Source organism: Lagenorhynchus albirostris, chromosome 15 (assembly GCF_949774975.1).
Source record: "Lagenorhynchus albirostris chromosome 15, mLagAlb1.1, whole genome shotgun sequence".
Taxonomy (NCBI): domain Eukaryota; kingdom Metazoa; phylum Chordata; class Mammalia; order Artiodactyla; family Delphinidae; genus Lagenorhynchus; species Lagenorhynchus albirostris.
The window spans coordinates 50,449,934-50,476,539 of record NC_083109.1 but is presented as its reverse complement, the minus strand read 5'-3'; the positions used below and the strand labels follow the sequence as shown (position 1 = coordinate 50,476,539).

The following is a 26,606-nucleotide window of genomic DNA, read 5'->3' as shown; positions in this document are numbered from 1 at the left end:
AGCCCCCCTGCAGTGTGATGTTTGTCACAGCTGAGAGCCTGCATTGACATGTCAGCATCACCCAGCGCCCATCATTTACCTTGGGGTTAAAATGAGCCATTTAATTTATTTTTATTTATTTATTTTTTAAATTTGTATGGTACTTTATTGGGTGTAAAATGAGCCATTTTAAAGTGTATTTCAGAGGTTTTTAGTATGTTCACAGTGTTGTGCACCCATCACTTTTATCTGGTTCTAAAACTCTATCTAGTCTCCCCAAAGAAGCCCCAGCCCCTGATACCCACTAATCTACTTTCTGTCTATGGATTTGCCTGTTTTGGATGTTTCCTATAAGTAGAATCATACAACATGTGCCTTCTGTGTCTGCTTCTCTCACTGAGCATTGTGTGTTCAGATTGTTAAAGTCTCATCCACGTTGTAGCACGTGTCAGTGCTTCACTCCTCTTCATGGCCGAGTGATGCTCCACCACATGGCTGGGCCACATGGCATTTACCCATCATCTGCCGATGGACATCTTTTGGCTGTGTGGCTGCCGTGAGCACACGTGTGCACGTTTCCGTGTGGACCCCTGTTTTTCAGATACCAACTTCGTGCTAGGCAGCTACAAGACAGAGCAGTGCCCCAAGCCGCCACGCCTGTGCCGCCAGGGCTACGCATGCCCGCACTTCCACAATAGCAGGGACCGGCGGCGGGACCCCCGGAGGTTCCAGTACAGGTGAGCCTGGGCCACGGGCGCCGCAGGGCCCTGGCCGACTTCTCTGGTGTGGGCCCAGCCCGGCGGTCCCCTCTGTTCACACGTTGGCTCGAGGCTCTAGTTTAGGCAGCCACCCCTCTGCTCCCTTCACTCTCCCCAGAGGCTCTGGTGTCCAGCCAGCCGGCAGGTGCGGTCAGGGCGTGGCTCCTCCATTTCCCCCCCTCCCCCGGCCTCCCTCCTGTGACCTGTGTGTCCCTGCCAGCAATAGCACCTACTGGCAAGGAACTGGCCCTTGCGAGGCTGAGAGTCCCAGTGCCCACAGCCTAACTTCACCCTCTCCGGGGGACTGATGTCCTCGGGGTGGTGGGTTTGGGCCTCATCTGGTTTCATGCACCTGGCAGTCCTGGTCTCTTCCTAGGCCGTCTCCTCCTCACTCCAGCTGCCCTCACCTTGGTGCCCAGCTTAGCCTTGGGTTTACCAACTTGCTGGATGGACCTGGCACTGGGCGGGGTGGGGGACTGGGGACACGGAACCCCAGGGGTGCCTGGGCACCTTGGCCCTCACCTCGCTCCTCCCTTGGGTCCCGAGCTCTGTGTAGAGCTTGTTCTTGGAGCAAAGAGCCTCTCTCTAATAATTGGATGCCACCTCACCTGCCCGAGAGCCCTCACTTTCAGATAAAGTTGTTTTTATGACAGTCACTGTTCTGAGTAGTTTCAGTTGAGGGACAGAGAACCTTTGGCTTTTAGTCACCCAATGTCATCTTGAGAAGGTGAAGTGAATTTACTGTGTATCAAAGGGATAAAAAATCGTAAAAAATAAAAGTTTTATTTCCCACAGATGATAATTTTTTAAATAAATCCAATACAATAAAGCTGTCAGGAAGTACCTGAAGAATAGAGGGTATTGGGTAGGGTTTTCATATTGTAGGACCAAAGTCTCAGGTTCAATTTTGAAATAGTTTCACGGGGAGACAGAGTGTGGTCCCCTGGTGGGCTGGGTGGGGGCTGGGCCTGGTCTCCTCCTGCTACAGGAAGCCTGGCTGCGTCTCCGAGGTGCTTGTCACAGTGGCATCGGTGGCTCTGACTCACTTCACATTTTGTGGAAAATGAAAACGGGCTCCTGAATGCCTTCTGGGTTCCACCAGGCACCTGCACTCCTTTTTATTTATTTATTTATTTATTTTTTGGCTGCCCTCTGCGGCATGTGGAATCTTAGTTCCCTGACCAGGGATCGAACCCACGCCCCCTGCAGTGGAAGCGCAGAGTCCTAACCACTGGACGGCCAGGGAAATCCCTGCCCTGCTTTTTTTTTTGCCTGTCCTGTGAGGAAGGGGCCAGTGCTTCCAGGGCTGGCACCCATGTCCCCTGGTGGTGCACGTGTGCTCAGCACTGTGCGGACAGCCTGACGCCCCAGGGCATGTGGGGAGGACATCCATCCTCCGCTGACTCCTCCTTGTCCCCCAGGTCCACCCCCTGCCCCAGCGTGAAGCACGGTGACGAGTGGGGCGAGCCCTCCAGGTGCGAGAGCGGGGACAGCTGTCAGTACTGCCACTCGCGCACAGAGCAGCAGTTCCACCCCGAGGTACGGGAGCACCCTCGGTCCAGGGACGGGCTCAAAGGACTCGCAGGGCTGAGCATCTATGGTTCTTTACACGGAAAGAATGCGATTAAAATCAGCAAAGGATCAAGGCCACAGGGGCGGGTCCTGGGGAGACCAGGCGCGCACTGTGGACGGTGTGTCCTTCTCCTAGCCACCGTGTGTGGCCGTATTTGTGGCCATACTCACAGTGCTGCCAGCTGGGAAGTCACCCAAGCCTTGGCATCTAGGGTTTTTACTGGGGGTCGGTCAGCAGACGTGGCTAACCTCAGTCTCTGGCCCCTGCAGAGGCTGAGCCAATGCTGCGTGGCCCAGGCCCACCTTAAGTCACCATGTGGCATGGCCCAGGGCCCTAGGTAAACAGAGACCCGACCAGGCAGGACATTCCAGGGACTCAGACATCACCTCCCTGAGCCCATCAAAGCCAGTCCTTCCTTTGGGGCATGCGGGTGTGGACAGGGAAGCCATGGAGTTAACCCTTTGCTGCACACTCGGATTTGTGTTAAAAACGAACAAGCACACAAAGCCCCTGGACCAATGGGAGAGCATCAGAGCACTGGGACCAGGAGGGTCAGGGCCAGTCTGGGAGCAGGCTCTGCGGTGAAGGAGCGCCCAGCTGTGCCCACTGGGGCACCTGGGCTCCAGGGAGGGGTGGGCTCCTGGTCTGAAAGGCTGTGGTGTTTCATTTCTTAAAAGTTTCTTCTGTCTAGAGATTCAGTGCTTCAAAGCGTGCATAAAACAACACTTAGATTCCTGATATTTGGAGTTCTGAATTGGAGACCTTTTGAAATTGCTTCTGTTGGTGACCCTTAAAATTTCAGTGCAGGTGCTCAGGGGATGGTCAAAGAGCCACAGGGAACGAGCAGTGTTTCGGGCAGGGAAGGGGGCGGGTGGCAGCACCCATGAGGGTGTCTGGGGCCTAGAGGCCGCTGTCCCTTCTGGGCAGGCTGTGCTGCGGGGCCACACCCAAGTGAAGCAGCCTTGGGTCTGGCCATGGAGTGGGCGCACGTGGTCACTTAACAGGCATTTCTTGCCCACCTGCTGTATACCAGGCACTGAACCAGGTGTATCTTTCAGGAAGTGCCAAGTGGACAAGCTGACCTGATATGTGATTTCAAGGACAGGTGCTGCAGGAGCAGCCTCAGGCCCACACGGTTTCCCAGGCTGACTGGCCCTGCGCAGACAGGGCATCCTGGGACTGCTGGGAGGAGTGGGGACGAGGGGTGCGGTGTCCACATCCTTCTTTTTCAGGATACCCCCTTGTGATTACCAGCTCTGGGCCTCCAGCTGGAAGGAGGAGGCCAGGCCCAGCCAGCTCTGGGCCTCCCACGGAAACAGGTTTCCAGTCCAGCCTGTCTATTTGCTGTTTTATTTTCATTTCCTAGATCTACAAGTCTACCAAGTGCAACGACATGCGACAGACTGGGCACTGCCCTCGGGGCCCCTTCTGTGCTTTTGCGCACGTGGAGAGTGAGTACCTTGGTGCACCCGGAGCAGGCAGGGCTCAGCCTCGGTCGGGGGCGGCTGGGAGGGTCAGCGGGGCTCTGGGCTTCATGGGGTTCAGCATGGCCCTGCCTCTGGACACCCCAGGGCCATGAGTGTAGTAATTTTGGCCAGATGAGCCCATAAAGTCCCCAAAGGCAGAAACCATGTCGGTGACGGGAAATGCATAGACACGGCCCTTCCCCGGGGTTCCCGAGAGCTTCCTCTTAAAGCTTTTTGATTTGGGATTCCTGTTCTTATGAGCATAGTTGCAAATTCTGCTTTTACTATTTTTTATTTTAATGGGGAGGGTGGCTTTTCCTGTTGAAATTTTCCATTACTTTCTGCTGTTGGAGTTGTTCATGATTTGCTCTGGAAGATGCCAGGGTCCCATGCGGTTGGCTCGGCTCACAGCGGCTCTGGCCGACCCGTTAGAGACTAGCGCACGCTTGCTCTCCCTGATCTGTGGGGTCTTTTTAACCAAAGTCTCAGCCAGCAGCCACTCAAAGCCTGCCACCCCCTTTCTCGGCAGAGAGTCTTGGAATGGCCAGCGACTGGGGCTGCCGAGACCTCACCTCCACCAGCGGCCCCGTAGCCCCCAGTGGGCAGCCCGGACACGTAAGTGGACGGCGTCCCGAGGAGGGTGCCCGCTCTGCTGTTTGGTTTGAATCCAGCATTAGGTACACGGATGGATGTGATCTCTGGGTGACATGGTTGGAGGCGGCCTGCCTGCAGGGTTGGCGGCTCCTTATAGAAGAGTCTAGAAGAATCCTGGCTGAGTCCTGGCCCGGGTGTACTTGCCTGGCCTTGCCTTTTGCCAGACACGCACATATTGGCCATGTGCGAGGCGCGGTCTCTGGCTGCGTGTGAAGAGGGGCCCCGAGTCCATGGGGATCCCTGAAGGGCAGGAGAGGTGGGTCCCCAACGAGGTGTGAGGGCAGACCCAGGCGTCTCAGTGAGAGTTGTGCAGTGAGAGATGGGGGGCCTTGTGGGTTAGGACCCTTGTGCCCGTGCAGGTGGAGGGGACAATGGGGGGCTCCATCCTGCGTCCCGTCCGTCACTGTGGCATGGTCGTGGGCATGGTTGTGGGCTCCTTGGCTCTGCCTCATGTCTCTGAGGATGATCCTCTTCCTCACACGCGTTTTTATCTGTCGTGTTGGTGTCACTGAGGAGGTGGCCGCCTGGGATTGGTTCTAGGAAGGAAACTGAAGAAAACTCAGGTGTTTCCCCATCCTGTCTTTCTTTCCACTTGGTGCTTTTCTGAAAAAACAGAAGGACAGGAAAGGTGAGGACAGCTGAGGTGGGGTTTGCTTAGAGGAGCCCTGCCAAGCACACAGTTCATCACTGCTCCTTCAGCACGGAGGAGCATTCGGGACTGCCACTCTCTTCCAGTAGCAGAGCCGGCGCTTGGCAGAGGCAGAAGCTAGTCCCCTCCTCACCTTCTTGGTGGCTCCCAGGGGGTGTGACAGTCGTGGTTTCAGGTGGTGGTCAGAGGGCCACTGGCTTGGCTCCCACTGAGGGCCAGGGTGGATGGATCCTCGGTGTGGCTTGTACCTGAAGAAGCAACAACCAGGGTGTTTGGACGGGGAAGCTGGGACCCTGCAGGAGGCGCCTCCGGCTGCTGGGCGGTGCCAGAACAGTGCGCCCACCCCTGCAGACAGACTCTCAGGGCATCCTTTGTCTTTTGTTAATTATTTTGCAACTTAAAAGTCACCGTGCTAGAACACATAGTGGGTGCCAGGGCTGGGGAAGGGATGGCAGTGAGGGCTCAGTGGGGAGGGTTCCTTTGCAGATGGAAATGTGGAACTGGATAAAGGTGGGGTTCGCCCAACATCGTAAATGTGCCAAATGCCACTGAATCCTTCACTTTTTAAAAATTACTCTTGTGTGAATTTTGCCGCGATTTTTTAAAAAACTTAAAGAAGTAATGAAGCATCCTGTTTGGGGCTGGCTCTGACTTTCGGGCCCAGGACGTAGACAGCCTCAGGGCAGGCCTGGCAACACCATCTTCCTGCATGGTGCTGGGCTCCAGCTGTGTGTTGGGCGACTTTGGCTGAGCGGGAGCCCTGGTTTTGTCTCTCTCAGGTCTTCTGTTGCAGCAGCCCCGCAGGGAGCGCCCGGCAGCCCTGCCAGGTCTGAACGGGAAGATCGTGCAGGGGAGGGCATTGTGCTTGGGGCAGGTGGCGGGGGGTGGGGTTGGGGGGGCGAGGTTCTCATTCTCTACTGGTTGCCTCCTCCATCCTGAGTATATTTGTTTGTGAGGATTGTCACAAGTCCCGAATCCAGCCTTGTGCACAGTGGGTGTTCCCGCTGCTTCCTTTTCAGTGTAGAGAGAGTCTGGGTGAACAGACAAGCCATGAACCTCACTATGCATACTTCACCCTGGTGGGGGAGAGATGCCTGGAGTCTCATCACCTGTAGATGTGGTCCTGGGTTTGAGGAGTCTGTCTTGGGTTTGAATCCCTCCTCTACGACCGGGGAGAGGGAAGCGGCTTCCCCACTGCTTGCTTCCGGCTGTGGGGCCCACGTAGCTGTGCGTCGGCTCCCGCTGCCGGCACCCTCTCCTCACTGTGTCCAGAACTGGCCACATCATGTGACCTGCTGGCATCTCTCAACAGAAACACATTGTGAAATAATAGAAAATATGTATATTGGTCTCTTCTCCCCCTGGCTCCTCACACAGGACTCCAAGACCCTCATAATTCTTTTGTTCCAGTGAGGTGACTCTTGGTGGGCTCCTGGATGGGGCTGGTCACAAGAAAGACCAGGTGTGATTAGAAGCCTGGAACTTTCAGCCCTACCCCCATCCTCTGGGGAGGGGGAAGGGGCTGGAGATTGAGTCAATAGTGGATCGTGCCCACGTGATGACCCTCCATAAAAATCTCTAAAGTATGAGGTTTGGAGAGCATCCAGGTTGGGGAACACATCCATGTGCGGGAGGGTGGTGCACCCCAGCTCCACGGGGACAGAAGCTCCTGCACTTGGGACCCCTCCGGACCTTGCCCGGAGTGCCTCTTCACCTGGCTGTGCATCTGTGTCCTTTATCACATCCTCTATTACATAATGAGCCAGTAAACATAGTTACATGTTTCCTGGAGTTTTGTGAGCTATAGTACAATGGCTTGGGTTCCATTGTAGATGGAACCCAAGGAGGGGGTCATGGAAACCCTGGTTTACAGCTGGTTGGTCAGGCGCACAGGTGACAACTTGGGACTTGGATTGGCGTCTGAGGTGCAGCTGTGTCTCGTGGAACAGCCCTCAGTCTGTGGGGGTCTGTGCTGTCTCCAGGTAGCGAGTGTCACAGAGGAGTGTTTCCTCTTCACCAGCTGTGACTTTAGCACAACCTTTCTGCATGCTGCCTCTCATGTCTGGCTGCAGACGCAGCTGAGTTCCTTTGGTGAGGCAGGGAGCTGGGCTGCTCTCCTGGGTGATGCCCACCCTGCTCCCCGGGTCAGGCTTCCAGCCCCACAGCTGCTTTAGGCAGGGTGCACCTGGATTCGCCCACCTCACAGGTCCTCAGTTACCCTGAGGTGGGACTCGAGTGTGTCAGTGTAACCGTTTCAGAATGAACAGCAGCGCCTCGTGTGGCCACCACCTCTGCTCGTCCTTATGTGAGACAGAACTCATTCAGGTGGGCCTAAGGCCAGGACTGGAAATTGAGGGAGAAGTTAAAATCCTCCAAGAAGTTACCGAGTCCGTTGTACTGCTCACCGCATGACAGGCCAGTAAGTCGAAAGATGAGTTGTTGGGGCAAGGAATAGCAACTTTATCCGGAAAGCCAGCAGACCAGGAGGACAGTGGACTAGTGTCCCAAAGAACCCAGTTAGAATTTAGGCTTCTTTTGTACTAAAAGGAGAGGGCGTATGGTTAGTTGTTGCGAACTTCTTGGAATCCTTTGTTCTCAAAGCTGTCTGCATAGGTCTGGTCACGTTCCTATAAACCTCCAACAAGATAAATGTTATGCTCTGTTTTGCAACTTTTTATCTCTATATGAATGGAAAAGTGATAAACCTTTAAAGGTCAGAACTTTGAGAATGGGCTATCCTGTGTATTTCAGGCTATAGGCAACATTCTTTTAGTGATTAACTTGTAGCAAAAGCAATAGAATACAAAGGTTAAAGCAAAAGAAACAATCCAATATGGAGTCAGATTTGTTCTTCCCTATTACAAAGTTTCCGTTAAAAAGATTCAAGCAAAGTGTTTCAATGTGAAACATCCAGTCTTCCCCTGGAGGACCACAACATTGGAACTGGGAACTGGCTCGTCCTCCTGCCTGACATTTTCAGCACATGCTCAAATAGATTTTGAGCATCCAAGAATCATGTGGGATCTGAGGCGCTGGGGTCAACTCGGGCCGCCTCTGGGCATGGGTTCAGGGGCATGTGGTTTGGTCGTGACCCTAAGGGAATACGTCGATTGGGGTGTTTGGAGAAGCTCGGACCTCAGCATGGGTCTCACTGTCCCAAAGGAACCATTTTCGTTTAAATTGGGGGTGAGGAATAGAGGACAGCTTCCCTTCCCCATTTTCCTGAATCTCAGTCAACTTTGACAGCAGAACTGAACGTAAGTGAAAGAACTCTGTGCTCTATCCGGGGCAAGCTGCTCTCACCGGCCGCCCTCTTGCCCCGTTCCAGAACATTCGCGCACAGCTAGGTGCCTGCTCAGCACACCTGAAAGCTCCTGTGTGATGGTGGGTTGCTGACATTGCAGAGCATGAGCTCCCCTCCCCGCCCAGCACAGGTGCAGGCCCAGGGAAGAGTCAGGAGGGCCCCTGGACGGGGACAAGGCCCCACGCAGGAGCTCTGGGACTTTATCCTGAAGGCGAGCAGAGCTGTTTCAGGGCAACCTGGTTTCTTCACAATGTAGCTTCTCCTTAGAGCGAGGGTCTCAGGTCTCTGGTCAAGGCCTTCGGAGGCCAACAACCAAATTGGGGTGTGTGGGGGGGTCACTTCTGGGTGAAAAGAATGCAAGGAAACCAGAGAAACCAGGACGGGCTCAGAGTTGAGCTGGGTGTTGGGCATCAGGCAGGAGGAAGGGGCCCCAGTCAGGGCCTGTGTGAACATGGCTTCTTCTCTGCCTTCTGTGAGTCTTCTGGGTCCTTCTACAAATCCAGAAATCAAACAAGGAAGGAAGGGATGACCTAAGCCACCGCCACAAGTTCAAGTTCACTTAACATAAGATTAGGCACAAAAATCAGAATAACACTCAGATCTAAAGAACGTTTTTTTGTTTTGTTTTTTGTTTTTGTTTTTGGCTGTGTTGGGTCTTCGTTGCTGTGCGTGGGCTTTCTCTAGTTGTGGTGAGCGGGGGCACTTTTTATTGTGGTGCGCAGGCTTCTCATTGAGGTAGCTTCTCTTGTGGAGCACGGGCTCTAGGCACATGGGCTTTGGTAGTTGTGGCATGCAGGCCCTAGAGCGCGTGGGCTTCAGTAGTTGCATCACGTGGGCTCTAGGGTGCATGGGCTTCAGTGGTTGTGGCACGTGGGCTCAGTAGTTGTGGCTCGCGGGCTCTAGAGTGCAGGCTCAGTAGTCATGGCACACGGGCTTAGTTGCTCTGTGGCATATGGGATCTTCCTGGACCATGGATTGAACCCATGTCCCCTGCATTGGCAGACAGATTCTTAACCACTGCACCACCAGGAAAGTCCCTTGGTGCAGTTTTCATGCTTATGTTTGACCTGAGAGTACAGGTCCTGAGCTCTGCATGCAAAGCCATCCTCGTGCAGTTTCCCCAGAAGGTGGCTCATGGGAGTCAGGATTTTTACATGCGAGAGAGAGGAAAAAACTATTCCCTCGGGCTTCCCTGGTGGCGCAGTGGTTAAGAATTCGCCTGCCAATGCAGGGGACACGGATTTGAGCCCTGGTCTGGGAAGATCCCACATGCTGCGGAGCAACTAAGCCTGTGCGCCACAACTACTGAGCCTGCGCTCCAGAGCCCACGAGCCACAACTACTGAACCCCGGGCGCCTAGAGCCCGTGCTCTGCAACAAGAGAAGCCACCGCAGTGCGAAGCCCACGCACTGCAACGAAGAGGAGCCCATGCTCGCCACAAGTAGAGTAAAGCCCGTGCGCAGCAACGAAGACCCAACACAGCCAAAAATAAATAAATAAATTAAAAAAAAAACCCAAAACTGTTCCCTCTATCCATTTAGGTTTAGTGTCTGGGGTCCCACAAATTAAACTGACCAAAGGCAAATTAACTGGAGAAAATGTTTATTTCTTATTCATTTGGAGGCTAGACCTGGGGGCTTATCTACCCTTTTAACAAAGAGCAATAAATTGTGGAAAAGTGACAAGACAAAAAGGGTTTCTGCTTACAGGGAACTAAATTTGGGAAGGTAAAGATATGGGGGAAGTAAGGGAGGATGAGGGTTATTTTAGTGAGTTTGTTGTGAGGCTCAGCCTCCTGCAGTCCTTTGGGTGATTAGCGTTCTCAGGTGGTTAAGCTGTTCCTTTCCTCTTGGGAGGGAAGGGATCGCCTTTATGAAGGGAAATTTATAGGCTGTCTCCAGGCAGAAAGGGTGAGGGCAGAGAATAGCCTTCCAGGAAATCATTTGTCTCAGGTGTTGGACTTCCCACGACTTTCCCGGCTCTGGAGATGCAGCCCTGCCTGGGAGGCTTTCTTTGGGGTTCGCCGTTGTGGGTTCAGGGAGCTCTCACCTGCCTTCACATGGACCGGCAAGGAGCGCAGAGATCCACATCAGGTGTAGGAACTGGAATCCAAGAAAACTGATGCAGAGGCAGCAGATTTGAAAGCCTTTCTGTTTCATGGACTTCAGTCCTTGGCCTTTTCTTTTTCTTTTCCCCCCTTTATTTGTTTGTTTATTTTGGGCTATGTTGGGTCTTTGTTGCGGTGCGCAGGCTTCTCACTATGGTGGCTTTTCTTGTTGAGGAGCACAGGCTCTAGGTGCACAGGCTTCTAGAGAGCAGACTCAGTAGTTGTGGCACACGGGCTTAGTTGCTCCGCGGCACGTGGGATCTTCCTGGACCAGGGCTCAAACCCGTGTCCCCTGCGTTGGCAGGTGGATTCTTAACCACTGCGCCACCAGGAAAGTCCTAGTCCTCAGCCTTTTCTGCCTTCCGAGCAAAGCTTAGGTCTCTGTGTGTTTTTAATCAGCTGCTTTTTCTTCCAACAGCCAGTGCTTTTTCTGTTGCAGGCAAAGCGGAGAGATTCACCTGCTGAAGGCAGCCAGAAGGCCAGCGAGCAGGACAGTAAGCAGGTACTACCCGAGGCGAGATTTCACGTTCTCTTTGCGACTAGACTGCTGCCTGTGTAGCCCGTCACTTACCCCTGACTCACGCCGTGACCTGGTTAACATCCATTTATAAAACAGCTACATTCTTATATTCTTCTTAAAGTCATCTGTTCCATGTGTCCTTTGTTTTAATGTTTTAAAAAGTGTGCCGTACCTTGGAAACAACAGAACCAAAACCTCTTAAAGTTTCCCCCACGGGGAAATAAGAGGTGCCCTTCGTGGCCCTTCTGTGTGAGCGTCCCCGGGGCAGCCGTGACAAAGCTCCACAGACCGAGGCTTAAACAACACGCAGTGATTCCGTCTGGAGCCCGAAGTCGGAGACAAGGGTGTCAGCAAGGTTGGTTCCTTTTGGGGACCTCCGTTCTTGGCCTGCAGGCGCCGTCTTCCCTCTGTGTCTGTGTCTGTCTCCAGTGGTCCCTTTTCCATCAGGACATCAGTGCTATTGATCAGGACCCCCCCATCAACCTTGTCTTAACTTGATTCCCTCAGTAAAGACCCTCACTCTAAGCAGGTCCCGTTCAGAGGTGCTGGGGGTCAGGACCCCAACATCTGAGTTTTGGGGGCACAGTTGAGCCCATGGCAGCATCCAGGGTGAGCCTGGCTTGGTCTCCCTCTCTCGGGTCACAGTCTGGAGTTGTTTTCACCTCTGAGAGAACTAGTGATCAGAAACTAGTGATCAATGCATTCTTTCTCCTCCAAGGGAGGCTACATGGGGGCTTCCCGCCGTGCCCCCCCCCCGCCCCCGCCCCCAGGCTTCTGCTAAGTCAGGCCCTTTCTCTCTGTTCTGTGCGACATAGCTTCCTGTACGCTTGGTAAACCAAGTTGTTTGAGAAACAGGTTTTTTTCTCTGGACACAAGGATGCTTGTTTTCCTATCACTGTAAAAGGCAGAGGGAGCTTTACATGCTCCGGAAGGCCTGGGCTTGGCAGGATGCACAGCGAGCACTCACTCTCTCTGGCGGCTTGTCACCTGTCTCTGCTCTGAGCTTTATTTTAAATTCCCAAGTGGACAGGCCCTCACAGTTCCTTTTCTTCTGGTTTTCTTAGTGCCCTGAAGGTACCTCCTGGGGGATTTTTCAGGGCAAGATGTTCAGGCACTGTTTTTCCATTAGAAGCTTCTGAAGCACATTTTTGAAATCAGCAGGGTGGTTGAAAGTAAAAATACAACCCAGTTATCTTGTCTTTTTTTTTTTTTTAAAGAGATTGAAATCGAGAAGTTGTTCATTAAGAATCTGAAACATGAAATGTTAACAGTAGTGTAACCAACAGGGTACGTGACCGCAGTCTCAGGGCTGAGGAGGAAGGGCCTGGAAAGGAGTGGGGCTCACGGCGGGGGAGCCCAAGATGGCTGGGAGGTTCCCAGTGTGCGAGCTGCCCTCCCCCTTGGGCGCTGTGAGTAGACTGGCCAAGTTCATCTACCAGCCAGCACTCACCTGCACTCAGAGACCCCCTCCATCCTGTCCCAAAGCCAGGCCCGGTTGGAAAGCCAGAGGGCCCCTAGGCCAGGTTCACTGGTCCCAGCATTTCCCCTGGGACCCCTGAAGTTCCCGCTCTGTTTGAAGGGTCGGCTGGAATGCCCAGTGGACGCCGTGGCTATGAGGCCAGCCTGGTGGCTCTCTCGGGTGAATGGTGCTCAGATGCTGCTCCAGGCACCCCTTCCCTGCATGTGGGCGCCGTCCGCTCTGGCTGGAGGAGAATTCTGGCCACCTGACCCTGGGACCTCCCATCGCCTCTGAGGCGGCCGCAGGACCCCATGTCCCTGGGCCTCAGCAGCAGCTCTTGTTTCTGGGGCTTCGATCATTGGGTCAGAGTGGGGAACACAGGGCGTGTGGTGTTTTCCTTGATAAACTGAGGCGGTTCAGTTCGCTGGTTAGCCCAGCCCACTCCCCAGTGTCCGTCTTCCTTCCCAGGGGGCCCCTTTCTTAGACACCCCCTGCTTGCTGGGCGGCACTCGGTGGTTCCTGCCGAGGAAAGCAGCTCCGTGCTGTAGCCGCCCATCGCTGCAGAGTCCAGGCTCCGAGACCATGGAGACAGTGTCCGCGGTGCGCAGACCCCAGCCCTCCAGGACTCGCTCTGTCCCGCTCTGAGAGGCAGCCAGTGGTGTCACCCCGTGAGAGCAGAGCAATTGGGGGACTCAGTTCTCAGCGAACAGGCGGGCTTTCCAAGTTGTTAGTCTGATGAGTCCCCAGGTCACCCCAAGCTTACCCTAGCACACGAGTGTGTCTCTGCTACTCAAAAACAGGCAGATGGGAAAGCTTCCTGACTTTGGGATTGGCAACAATTTCATGGATGTGACACCAAAAGCATAGGCAACAGAAGAGAAAATAGATAAATGAGACTTCATTGAAATTAAAAACTTTCGTGCATCAAAGGACACTGTCAACAAACAGAGTGAAAAGACAGCTCATGGAATGGGAAAAATATCTGCAAATTATTTATCTGATAAGGGGTTAATATTCAGAACATAGAAAGAACTCCTACAACTCAACATCAACAAAACAAGCAACCTGATTAAAAAATGGGCAAAGGGGGCTTCCCTGGTGGCGCCGGGGTTGAGGGTCCGCCTGCTGATGCAGGGGACACGGGTTCGTGCCCCGGTCCGGGAAGATCCCACATGCCGCGGAGCGGCTGGGCCCATGAGCCATGGCCGTTGAGCCTGCGCATCCGGAGCCTGTGCTCCTCAACAGGAGAGGCCGCAACAGTGAGAGGCCCGCGTACCGCAAAAAAAAAAAAAAAAAAATGGGCCAAGGACTTGAGTAGACATTTCTCCAAAGAAGATACACAAATAGCCCACAAGCACATGAAAAGATGCTCAATACCAGTGGTCTCTAGGAACATGCAAACCAAAACCACCATGAGGTACCACTTCATGCCCATTAGGGGACAGCTGCTATTAAAAAAACAAAACAAAGAATAACAGGTGTTGGCAATGATGTAGAGAAATTGAAGCTTTTTTGCATTGCTGGTAAGAATGTAAAATGGTGCAGCCGCTGTGGAAAACAGTATGGTGTTTCCTTGAAAAATTAAAAATAGAATTACCTTATGATCCAGCAATCCCATTTCTGGGTATATACCCAAATGAATTGCAAGCAGTGTCTCGAAGAGGTATTTGTACACCCATTTTCACAGCAGCATTATTCATGAAGCCAGAAGGTGTGAGCAACCCAAGTGCCCATTGGCGGATGAATGGATGAGCATAATGTGGTCCATCCATACAGTGGAATATTATTCAGCCATAAAAAGGAAGGAAATTCCATCACATGCTACAACATGGATCAACCCTGAAGACTGTGTTAGCTCAGGCTGCCATAACAAAACACTAGACTGGCTGGCTAACATACTGGAAATTTATTTTCTCACAGTTCTGGAGGCTGGACATCCAAGATCAAAGTGTAGGCAGGTGTGGTGCCGGTGGCTGGCGTCTTGCTATGTGCCTGCACATCCTTTCCTCTGTGCCTGTGCATCCCTGGAGTCCCTTCCTCTTATAAGGACACCAGACCTATCGGATCAGACCCCCCTCTTATGACCTCATTTAACTGTCACCTTAAAGGCCCGATCTCTAGATACAGTCACATTGGAGGTTAGGGCTTGAACATTCGGATTTTGGGGGGACACACAGTAAAGACATTATGCTCAGTGAAATAAGCAAAGACATTATGCTCAGTGAAATAAGCTAGACACAAAGGACAAATCCTGGGACTTCCCTGGCGGTCCAGTGGTTAAGACTCCTCACTTCCACTGCAGGGGGTGAGGGTTTGATCCCTGGTTGGGGAACCAAGATTCTACATGCTGCGATGAGCAGCCATACAGTGGGATGCCCCCCACCCCATACAGTGGGATCCTGTTTGATCCTGCTTATATGAGGTCCCTGCAGCTGTCAAATTCATAGAGACAGAGAATGGAAGGGTGGGTGTCAGGGGCTCGGGGAGGGTGGGGAGTTAGTGTTTAATAGGACAGAGTTTCAGTTTGGGAAGATGAGAAAGTTCTGGAGATGATGGTAGTGATGGCTGCATAGCTGTCAATGTATTTAATACTGCTGGATTGTATGCTTAACAGTGGTAAGATGGTCAATGCTATGTTATGTGTATTTTACCACGAAAAAGAGAAACCGTGCAGACAAAGCTGGCGTAAGGAGGGGCACGCCTCCCCCATTTTGCTGTGTCACGTCTGGCTCTCCTGGTGACAGAGACCCCACTCTCCACCCATCCTGCTACATCTGTAATCACCGTGGGTGGCCTCAGGGAAAGGACCAACCAGGATGTTGTCATCGATTTTCAGGACAAAGTGTCACCTGATGTCTTCAAGGGGGCACGTGCTCCTGCAGTATGAATTTTTTGGGTGGGTGAAGTCACGGCAGCTCCCAGCTAGGCTCCATGCGTGGGGTTTAACATGGGGTGTCTGCAGTGCCATGGGTAGGTTCCTGCCATTCCTGCCTCGCCCGGGGACGGGGCAGTGGCTGCGGCGGGAGAGAGGAAGAAGGCCTGTGGTCACACCTCCCACGGCTGGAGGGATGGAAAGCCAGGTTGTGGATGGGCAGGTGGGCCCACCTCTGAGCTGAAGCCCAGGGAGAGCTGGGGGACGTTGCTCTCCAGACCTCTGTAGTTTGAGTTACTACTTTTTTTTTTTTTTGCGGTACACGGGCCTCTTACTGTTGTGGCCTCTCCCGTTGCGGAGCACAGGCTCCGGACGCGCAGGCTCAGCGGCCATGGCTCACGGGCCCAGCCGCTCCGCGGCATGTGGGATCTTCCCAGACCGGGGCACGAACCCGTGTCCCCTGCATCGGCAGGCGGACTCTCAACCACTGTGCCACCAGGGAAGCCCCCGAGTTACTATTTTTAAGTTTTAGTCTCAAGCATACAATGGCGATCAGTCCCAGGGTCTCTGCAGTCATGGAGCAATGGGTTGTCACCTGGGGCCTCTCTTGAGCAAAGCCAGTTGCTGGGGGTAGACCGTGAACGCCAAGAAGGAGGCCTCAGGGCTGGGAACACTTGCTCGGAGAAGCTATTCTGTGCCAGATTGGTCTCTTACACACTGTTCAGTGAATTTCCTTTTTATTATGAGAATTTCACTAGGAACCCCATCTCCTTGCACTTGGTCTTATAGCACCCCTTCCCTCCCCCCCCACCACGGTTAACTTTTCCTATATTATTTTGAGGCAAAACCCAGACGACATACCATTTCACTTTAGTATAGCTTCTGACTCTTGATTTCCTAGCAGCCTCTGAGTGTGCACCCAGACATGACTGTGTACAGTGTGGAAAGCCCTGAGGTCTGACTTTGTAGGTCTGTCCTGGTTCATTTTTATCACATCCTTTTCTGTGCACAGTGCCCTCCACATTACTGGCTATTCATCCAAAATTGTGCCAATTCTTTTAATCTATCAAAGATAATGTGAATTGCCCCAATCTTTTTCTTTTGTTGGGTAATGAGGTCATAGGATTATTTTTTTTAATAAATTTATTTATTTATTTTTGGCTGCTTTGGGTCTTCGTTGCTGCACGCGGGCTTTCTCTAGTTGCGGTGAGCGGGGGCTACTCTTCGTTGCGGTGCACGGGCTTCTCACTGCGGTGGCTTCTCTTGTTGCAGAGCACGGGCTCTAGGCACGCGGCTTTAGTAGTTGTGGCATGTGGGCTCTAGAGCACAGGCTCAGTAGTTGTGGCGCACGGGCTTAGTTGCTCTGCGGCATGTGGGATCTTCCCGGACCAGGGCTCCAACCTGTGTCCCCTGCATTGGCAGGCAGATTCTTAACCACTGCGCCACCAGGGAAGCCCCTCACAGGATTATTTTATCGACGTCTTCAGAAGCAGTGCTGGCTGTCTGCTCACGTCTGTGGTGGGTTGTTCTTAGGCTGCCTCATCTGCTTGTGAACGTCCTTCTCTGAATCTTTATTATCATGATTCTTATTATCATCATTAGATGGGACACTCCCTGGATACATTTGTTCCCGTCCCTGGGTGATCGACAGCTCGTGATTCTGCTGTCATAGTTATTGTAACTAACCAGATGTTTAAAGCCTCTCTAGAATCTCTGGAAAAGTAGTCGACTTCCTTTATTTTGTTTTGGGGATAAAAGTGGGCCAGCCCATCCGTCTCGATTCTGTCATTCTCTGTCACTGTGCTGCCATCACATTGCTGTCCCTGAGCAGGGCGCTGGCTCATCTTGTTATGTCTTTGCACAGAGCCACCTGGCAGTGTTGGCAGTGGGTCACCCCCTCGCTCCCAGCGTGAGTTCCAGCCTCGCATCCAGCCTGGCATCCAGCACTGGCTCAGGCGGCTCCTCGCCCACCGCTCTGCCCACTGTCTCGGCTCGTGCCCACCCTCTTGACCCCACTGGCAGCGCCGTCGAGGCGGTCCCAGGTAAGTCTGGGGCTCTGCTCCCATCTCCCCGACGCCTCTTTGCACTTCCCTTGACGCCTTCCAGTATGCATGGTGTATGCTCATGCTCAGTTTGTAGAAGAGCATTTTCGGTCACCTGCCACTTTGGCTGTGTTGCCCGTGGTCTAGGAAATGCCTGCCTCGCTGGGGGCCTTGGGCTGCAGAGGGGATGAGGAGCCCTCAGGTGGGGCAGCTGGACAGGCCCCACAGGGCAAGGCAGAGCGGGCAGTGCCACCCAGCCTGAGACCACCAACAACAGGAGGCTTCAGAGAAATGAAATGGGGGCTGTGAGGGGTGGTGAGGGCACCTGAAGACGGGGGACGGTGACAAGAGTGAGGAGCGGGGATGAGGTCACAAGGCATGGGCACGGCTACCGGCTGCAGAGGGGTTCTTGGCCGCTGGGAGTCCTTGAGGGTTTGTGGACTGATGACTGGTGTGATTGGACCCGGGGGACCTGTCTGGCAGCTGGATGGAGGCGCAGAGCCCAGGTTGGGGCTGTCGTGAAAGCTAAGGGAGGAGTGGAGCTGGTGGGTGAGATGGTGCCTGTCAGGGCCATACGGGTCACCTGGCCCTCTCAGGCCACGTCTGGGTGCACCTGGCTGCACCAATAATACTAGCCAGTTTTGGGAAGTAACGGAATCCTCAGAACTGCCCTCTGGCCCCAGGAGGAGGGCCCTTGCTGGCCTTTCTGCAGTTGGGACCCAGGACCCAGAGTGCACACCCCACCCGCTTTGGGGCTAACAGGTGTAGACTGGATTGTTTTCCCATGTAGTTTCATTCAGGTTGTATCCTTACTAATGCACTGCATGAATAGAAGGGGTAAACTCTGAAATAAACAGGTGCTGGTTCCAGATTTTCTGTGTTTAATGGATTCAGTGGAATCATTTCAGGGCCACAGGGCAGGTTCCTTTCTTTTGCCTTCCACTTCATATGAACAGGCGGGAACCTCCGGAGTTCATTGCCAGGTGGCTGGCAAAGGGTGGAAAGACTAGATCGACTGTGGAGAGACCTCAGGGCTGTGGGCAGCTGACTCTAAGTGACCTCCGAGGGCAGGGTCACGGCCTGTTCATCCTGACCCACATGGCGTTGGGTTGAGCATGTTTTACCTGAGTGGGGTCCAGCCTGAGCCGCGGCAGGCGGGCAGGGTAGGAGCAACCGGCAGGCGGCAGGGCTCGGGACTTGCCGCGGAGACCCCACTTTAATCCGAACAAAGCAGCCCGGCCCCGCGATGGTTTTCGCACAACATGGGTCCGGGGTCCCGGCACGCCGCCTCGCAGCGCCGGGAGGGGCAGGTGCTGGTAAGAGGAGGTGAGGGGCGGGGCAGCCTAAGGCTTGCGTCACCAGGGTGGGACGGAGTATGTCGGGGGCGGGGGCATCCCGAGGCTTGCGTCACCGGGGCGGGGCAAGTCGGGGGCGGGGCGATCTAACATTTGCGTCACCAGGGGCGGGGCCGGCGCGGGCCGGGCGGGGCGAGGGCCGTGTTTGAATCGGCAGCGGCGGCGGCGGCAGCAGCAGCAGCAGCAGCGCGGGGCGCCGGACGCCGGGACGGTGAGTCAGCATCGTCAGTCCCGCGCCGTCAGGGTGCGGGTCGTCGTTACCCGGAGCTTCAGATAGAGCGGTGCGCCAACTCCCTGTGCTAGGTGCGCCTTCCCTTCTCCCCAGGTGGGCCAACTCCCGTCTCTCCAGGTGGGCCAAATCCGCTCCCATGTGAGGTGCGTCTCCCCCTCCTCCCCTCCCCCAGATCTTTCCCCTCCCCTCCCGGTGCTCCTCTTACCGGTCTGCGGTACCCGCGCCCCAGGCCAGGTGTGACAGCCAGGGGTTGGTACCAAGGTCTTCGGGGTTGCGGAATGAGGCGAATACAAACATCCCCCCTTTAGGAACCTGCTCTGCAGAGGCGCCCGCTGCTTCCCTGCGTGGGCGCCAGCCGCGGGCTTCTCCAGGGAAGCCTGCATCGCCTAGCGGAAGGGGGTCTCTCGCTCCCCGAGGAGGACGGGGTTCCTGCCTTGTCCTGCTGCGAATCGAATCGCCGCCTGCACTGTCGGAAACTCAGACCAGCAGTGAGCGGGTTTGCCAGGTGCTTCTCCATCCTCTAGTTAGGGGAAGGACAGACCGCCAGGGGGCATCCTGCCCCCTCCCCGTGGGTGCAGGGGAGCACCCCCACGTCAGGGGTTCCCCATTCTGGCCTCTAATTCGAGCACTGACTGTGTGCATTGTTCCCGTGTGTCCCATGGTCCTGGGGACCTGGGCACCTCTTGAATGTGCTGTGTCACGTCGGGAACCGAGCTTTGCCAGGGCCATTACTCAGCAGCTTTCAGCTAATTGCTTGTTAACATCTGGGCGGTTACTGGTACTTTGGCAAGGCGGGCTCCGGGTCACATGGCACAGTTTACCTAACTGGGTTCACATAGATTTTGAGTGTTGTCAGTTCTTCCTTTAAGAGAACATCTCAGAAGACCTGGGTCTGATCTTAGGGAACAGTGGGGTGTGTAATAGGATAAGAGACATAGTGCTGGTGAAAAAGTGGGCCAGGACACCTCCTGGGAACGCCAGTAACCGCTGCCACCCCCCAACCCCCGCCTCCGCAACACAGGCTGTGGTTTGTCGGGTGAGATTTGGCCCCTATTGTGCCCTGCCTGCACCTGAGCGGGGCAGGGCAACAGAGGTGCCCCTTTATGCTGAGTCATTGGGTGGGGGTGGGGGAGTGGGATGAGATAAATCACTTCAAGGTAAGAAAAGGCTCCTGCACACAGTTTATTTCCATCCATCCGTCCATCCCTTCCTTCATTTTATGTGCCTTTGTTATTAAAAAAATGTTTCTGGAACTCTGCCAGCTTTGAAGCAGACCACCCCTAACCTGATCCCACCACTCCAGGTGTGAAGGGCTAAGTCCATGTTGTCAGGTCCTCCTGACCAGCATGTCCAGGACAGGAGCTCAGGACCCCAGGCAGAGCAGATGTGCCAGGCCAGCACAGGGAGCGTGGGTGGTGGTGGCAGGTCAGGCGTGTAGTGGGTGGGTCAGGGTGCTTGCTGTCAGCGGGTGAGTCTGCACATCAGCCAGCAGTGGTCCAGGCCTGGGCTGGACCGCACAGTCCAGGTGACATGCAGGGATGGAGCAGGGTGTGATTCTGAGAAGGGTTTTGGAGTCTGGGCAGGAGTTTTCTCAGGACTAGTAGGGCTAATGGAAGCTGTGGCAGGCTGTAGCCCACAGCAGTGTCATGGCTTAAAAGACAAAGGAGGAGCCATTGCTGGGGTGGGGAGGGGCAGGGTGGGAAAGGGTCCTGCTGGGGGAGTGTGGACTGGCTCGCCAAGGGGTACATCCTTTCTGGGAGGCAGGACTCAGGACATGAAGAGGTTGTCATCACAGAAAGGTTACTCCTGGGACAGAGCAGGTCGGGGTGAAGGGGCAGCCTGCAGAGATGGCTAGAGCTGGGAGCCCTAACTGGTGTGGGTCAGGGGAGGAGGAGTTGAGGGCTCCTCTGGGCTTCTGCTCAGCATGTGGGCCCAGGTGCACCAGCTCAAAGGAGGCACCTGTGTGCGGTTTGATAAGGAGCCAATGCTGCAGTGGGGCCACTCCTGCTAGGAGGAGGCAGTGTGGCCATGCTGGGGGACGGCTGGGGCGTCTGCAGATGAGCACTGCAGAAGTCACCTGTGTCCGGGTGTGGACCAGGCACAGGAGGGGCTGCCGGGCTCCCATGGAGGGTGGCAGGGCCAGGATGTGGCCCCAGGCAGGGGAGGAAAGAGGGACAGGGCCACCTTTGACCGGAGGGGTTTGGGGGTACAGTGCAGGGCTGGAAGGCAAGGCTGGGGTGACAGTTTAAAGAGTGAGCTGGAAACTGGGGACAGCAAGAAGGAGGGGGTCACCCGACTAGGGGCAGAGTTGGGTGAGGGGCTACAGGGCCTGTGGTCATGTCCTGGGGAGCAGGTGGGAGCCAGAGGCTGTACCCTCTGTGTGGAGTTCACATTAACAGGAGACAGGTCTGTCTGTGGAGGAGTCCTGACAGGTCTGGGCCCCTAGGTCTGCGGGAGGCACCCGTTCGAGCACCACAGCACAGCCTGGAGAGGACAGGTCGGTGTGTGTGTGTGGGGGTGTTTCCAGGTGGTCTCGATTGTTGTGAGTTAAATTATGTGCTCCCCAAAAGATATGCCTCCGCTGTAAACTCTCCGCCCCTGTACTTGGGAGTGTGACCTTATTTAGAAACAAGTCTTTGCAGGGAATTCCCTGGTGGTCCAGTGGTTAGGACTCCACGCTTTCACTGCCACGGGCCTGGGTTAAATCCCTGGTTGGGGAACTAAGATCCTGCAAGCTGTGCGGTGCTGCCAAAAAAAAGAAACAAGTCTCTGCAGATGTAATTAAGGTAAAATGAAGCCATTAGGATGGGCCCTAATTTGATATGACTGGTGTTCTTATAAGAAGGAAATTTGGACACACAAACACAGGGGAGGGAAGACCACATGAGGACAGAGGCAGAGGTAGGGCTGGTGTGTCCACAAGCCAAGGAATGCCAAGGATTGCCAGCAGAAGAGGCAGGAGGGAGAGTCCCTGGAGCCTCAGAGGGAGCCCAGCCCTGTGCACCTTGACCTCAGCCTCTGGCCCCAGAGTGGATTTGCATGAGTAGAATTGTGTTGCTGGAGGCCACCTGGTATGTGGTGCTTAGTTTTGGCGGCTCCCGGACACGAATGGCCCTGCGTGCTTCTAGATGTCGGGAGGCATCCTGGGGAGCAGGAGGCACTTGCTGCAAAGAAGCGTTGAGAAGCAGGGCCTGGAGGGGGCACCCACAGAGGGGAGTGGAGCCCCCAGGAGGAAAGGGGGACTGTGCAGGCCAGAGGCGGGTGCTGCCCCCACGGTCCCAGCCCCGCTGTCTCCCTGAGGGGCTTGGGTTGGTCTTTTCTTCCTGTCACCACTCTTGCATCAGGCCACCTTCTAGTCGCCTCCATCCTTGGATGTGGGCATCGGGTGCGTCACATGAAACTGTTGGCGGGGCTGGTCCAGCTGTGCAGGCGCTATTGTCACAGTTGGGACAGCGCTGTGAGCAGCGCTTCACGTCTTCCTGCCGCTGCCCCAGGACTGAGGAGCTTGGGGTGCTGCCAGCCCAGGGCCTGCATTGATGTCCACAGCGTCCGGTGTCACAGGCTCAGCTCCTTTGGCCTCCTCATACCCCAGAGCAGAGGTGGAAACTCCAGGGGCCCTGGCCCGGTTGCCACCCCGTGTTCACCAGCCCTTCAAATAGTTCTTCCTGCAGTGCCGTACAGTCGGGGGATCCCTCTGGGCCGAGGGAGCCTGTGCCCCATTCCGTGCTCCTGGCTGTCGTTGCCAGTGGGGCCAGGACCAGGTCGTGTCTGCAGGTGGCAGGGATGAAACAGGGAAGGAAACAGACGCGGGGCCCCTTCGTCTGCCTTCCCGGGTGCGCATGGTAGCCTCGCCCTGGGGCAGAAGCTGCGCTGGGACCCCAGTGGGCCGCTAAGCGCTGGCATCGGGTGGGAGCCCTCCCCGTGGTTGGCTCAGTGGTCCCCATGGGAGCCAGGCAGGGAAGGGATGGGGCTGCCCATTAGGCTGGACCCCAAGTCTGCTCTGCATGTGTCTGGCTCCTGACTCCTCAGAAGTCACACGTCTCCTGCCCCGTTTTTCCCCCCTGAGTGTGGTAGAGGGTCTTTCATTTGAAAGGCAGCAGCCCCCTCCCTGGGCGTGGGTCTCTCTGTTCCAGAGCCACAGTCTCATCCCCTTGCCCTCTTTTTTTTTTTTTAATAAATTTATCTGTTTATCTATTTATTTTTGGCTGTGTTGGGTCTTCGTTGCTGCTGTGGCCTTTCTCTAGTTGTGGCGAGTGGGGGCTTCTCATTGCGGTGGCTTCTCTTGTTGCGGAGCATGGGCTCTAGGTGCATGGGCTTCAGTAGTCGTGGCGTGTGGCCTTCAGTAGTTGTGGCTCGCGGGCTCTAGAGTGCAGGCTCAGTAGTTGTGGTGCACAGGCTTAGTTGCTCCGCGGCATGTGGGATCTTCCCAGACCAGGGATTGAACCCGTGTCCCCTGCATTTGCAGGCGGATTCTTAACCACTGTGCCGCCAGGGAAGTCCCCACCTTGCCCTCTTGACTCTTGGATCAAATGTGGCCACCCCAGCCTCCCGGCTCCTCCTTCCTCTGCTCCTGGGGGTCTGGCTGAGCCCCAGGGGGTGGGGGGGCGTAGTCAGAGCTGAGCTTCCTCCTCTCTGGGGTGGGTCTGACTTGATGCTGCTCATTGGGTTGGACACTGTCCAGGGACTCTGACACTTGGCACCAGGCAGCTGGGGGAGGGGCAGAGGTAGGAGGCTGACCCAGAGCAGGCAGTTCTGACGAGGGTCCCCATGGTCCACCCCTGGGCTGGGGGCGTTGAGTGCCTTTGTGGCCTCTTGAAATGGGACTTGGTGCATCTGACCAGGCGTCATGGGGCACTGAGGGGCCCTGCGGCCAGCAGGGGGCATGGGACTGAGCCACACAGGAGAGGCTCACCTGCCTCCTGGAAGGGGTGCTTTGGGAGAGCAGACCCCAGAGGGGGGTTGGGGAGAAAGGTTCTGAGGTGGCAGAGCTCCTTGTGTGCTGTGCCTTCGATGTCACCATGGTTTGCTGCGGACCTGCCTGTGACTTTGTGCTGGGGAGGTCTCTCTGGCCCCACGCTGTGTCCCAGAAGCTCCTGCAGCCCCTCCCCTCGGTTCCCAGTCCACAACTTCCCTGAGTCGACCGTGTGGGGCTGTGGGAACTTCGGGGGTTGGCAGGCCTGATCTTGGCCACCCCAAGACAGCTTCCTGCTTGGTGTCAGGTCCCCAGGGTACAGGACCCCAGGAGGGAGTGTCAGGTGGGGTCAGCGCCGAGGGGGCCATGTTCCATTCCCCTGTCCCTTTAACAGACAGGCCTGGGGGGCACCGAGGGCTGCAGCAGAACACCCAGCTCAGTGCCCCAGGGGAGAATGGAGGTGGGTCTCTGCTGTGACCTGGCTGAGGAGGTCAGCGCGGGTGCCACCTGAGTCGTCCGTGAGCCGCTTTCCCCTGGACGTGGCCGTCCTGGAATTTTCTTTACTAGTCAAGCATGTTTATTTGGTTAGATTTTACCAAATGATTAGAAGTTGAGTCAGTGAGATGAGGGCTGTGTTGCTGAGGCTAGTAGATTGGCCCCAAGCCCAGATGGGTCCCCTCCGCCACGAGAGCCTGGCTTTCCCCTGCGATGACGCCGGTTCTGTCCTGCAGGATCCTCCTTAGACCTTCACCTCGGTGACATCAGCCTCGTGCCCCCAGATAAGGACCTGGAGGAGCACGACAGCCGTGACCTCGGACCCACAGGTAGTGCCTGCACCCGGTGCTTTCCAGGGCCTTCTGTTGTGGCTCTAAGGTGGGAGGGGTCCTGTCTCCATCCCTGCAGCCCCCACCCTGAGGTCCCTGCAGAGGTGGGGGTCAGGGCTTTGTGGCCCTTCTGAGATGTTTAACCACTGCATTGGCATGAAGACAAATGTGTTAACATTAGATACTGAATCATTCTGTTTGACCTAAAAGTTTATCTTTCTTCTTCTGTTACTTTTTTAAAGATTTATTTATTATTTATTCAATTAATTTATTTTTGGCTGTGTCAGGTGTTAGTTGAGGCATGCGGGATATTTCGTTGCGGCGCACAGGCTTCTCTCTAGTTGTGGCATGTGGGTTTTCCCTCTCTAGTTGTGGTGCATGGGCTCTGTAGTTTGCGGCATGGAGGCTCTCTAATTGAGGTGCCCGGGCTCAGTAATTGTGGCGCGAGGGCTTAGTTGCCCTGAGGCATGTGGGATCTTAGTACCCTGACCAGGGATCCAACCCTCGTCTCCTGCATTGTAAGGTAGATTCTTTACCACTGGACCACCAAGGAAATCCCTCTTCTATTATTAAAAGAAACCATTTCTGGGGGGCCCAAAAAGTACTGGGACCACCATGCCCATGGACAGGTCGGCCGGGCAGGGCCTAGTGTCTGAGCAGTGAGGGGTGCAGCCACGCCTCTCTGGGTGGGGGTCCCCCCAGCACCCCCACCCCCGGTGTCCACCCGCTCCATCAGCTCGGAGCGGTGCTGGGGGATTCCTGGGGCAGAGGATCTTGCTCCACCCCTCGCTAACCCGGCCCCTCCGCCCCACGCAGGTCAGCGGTCGCTGGGGGGCTCGGCGCCCGTGGCCATCCCAGGCTGCCTGCCCCGCTCCCCATCCCTGCAGTCCTCGTCGTCCCTGTCCGCCTCCCCACTCGGCTCCTTCTCCCAGTCCCTGTCGGGGCCGCTCGTCTCCTCAGCCATGACGCCCCCCCAGCAGCCTCAAGCCCTCAAGTCGGAGCCCCGAGCGCTGGGCCCCCCAGCCCCGTCCTACAACTCCTTCGGTGAGCGGGGCTCTTGGGGCTCCAGGTGCGGGAGGCGGCCACAGTGTGGCTCATCCCATCCCCGTGTCTGCTGCTCGGCGCAAGGTGCCCTGGGCAGGGGGCCTGGGGTTTGCACCTGAACCTCTGTGGGGGTGTCATTGTGCCTGGGACCCCGAGCCGCTCTCGTGACACCACCACGGCGAGACCTGTCTCACCTGCAGGCTGCGGGGGTGTGATATCGCCAGAGACCAAGCGCAGAACCAGACAGATTTGCAAAAACAGGAAACTTGATTTAAATTTCTTTCCTTGAGAAATGTTATGCGATCTGTTTTGTTTTAAAAGAGTTGATATTTTAAAGTATCTGTTTTAATTTCTAATGAAACATGGATGTCAATGGATGTCGCCCATGCAAACAAAAACCCTTTGGGGTCCTCCAGATTCTAAGTGCGTAAAGGGTTCTGGGACAAGAGTCTGAGCACTGCTGCCTCCAGGATGCAGCCACAGAAACGGATTTGTTTCCTTTTCTGGTGGAGAGATTGGGGTCCCCAGAGCTTGCTGGGGAGATGCTTGTTGAGGTCCCAGCACAAAAGCAGGCTGACATCCGGCTCCTCCACACTCAGGCTTGAATGGCGTCCCCGGCAGCATCTGGGACTTTGTCTCTGGCAGCTTCTCTCCCAGCCCGTCACCCATCCTGAATGCTGGCCCCACGGCCCCTTCAGGTGCGAGTCCAAACAGTGCCGAGCTGGCGCGGGTCAGGCGGCAGCTGGAGGAGGCCAAGAGGAAGATCCGGCAGTGGGAGGAGTCCTGGCAACAGGTGAAGCAGGTGAGCCTGGGAAGGGGCCGCCGCGCAGGTGGGACAGGCGTGTGTGGCGGCTGC

General features: G+C 55.4%; 1 protein-coding gene across 7 annotated transcripts in view; it reads left to right on the top strand.

Annotated features, from left to right (window-relative positions):
• UNKL (unk like zinc finger) overlaps positions 1-26,606 on the top strand; it is a 45,047-nt gene that overhangs the window by 15,047 nt on the left and 3,394 nt on the right. For 5 of the 7 annotated variants that reach the window (XM_060123908.1, XM_060123913.1, XM_060123909.1 and 2 more), the window contains 9 exons: positions 581-716; positions 2,159-2,276; positions 3,677-3,761; positions 4,306-4,391; positions 10,930-10,992; positions 17,206-17,383; positions 24,614-24,706; positions 25,523-25,750; positions 26,350-26,552. In XM_060123908.1, the coding sequence (XP_059979891.1) occupies positions 581-716; positions 2,159-2,276; positions 3,677-3,761; positions 4,306-4,391; positions 10,930-10,992; positions 17,206-17,383; positions 24,614-24,706; positions 25,523-25,750; positions 26,350-26,552 (1,190 nt within the window). The remainder of the gene's footprint in view (positions 1-580; positions 717-2,158; positions 2,277-3,676; positions 3,762-4,305; positions 4,392-10,929; positions 10,993-17,205; positions 17,384-24,613; positions 24,707-25,522; positions 25,751-26,349; positions 26,553-26,606) is intronic. The other 2 variants (XM_060123910.1, XM_060123911.1) reach the window with 2 other exon arrangements.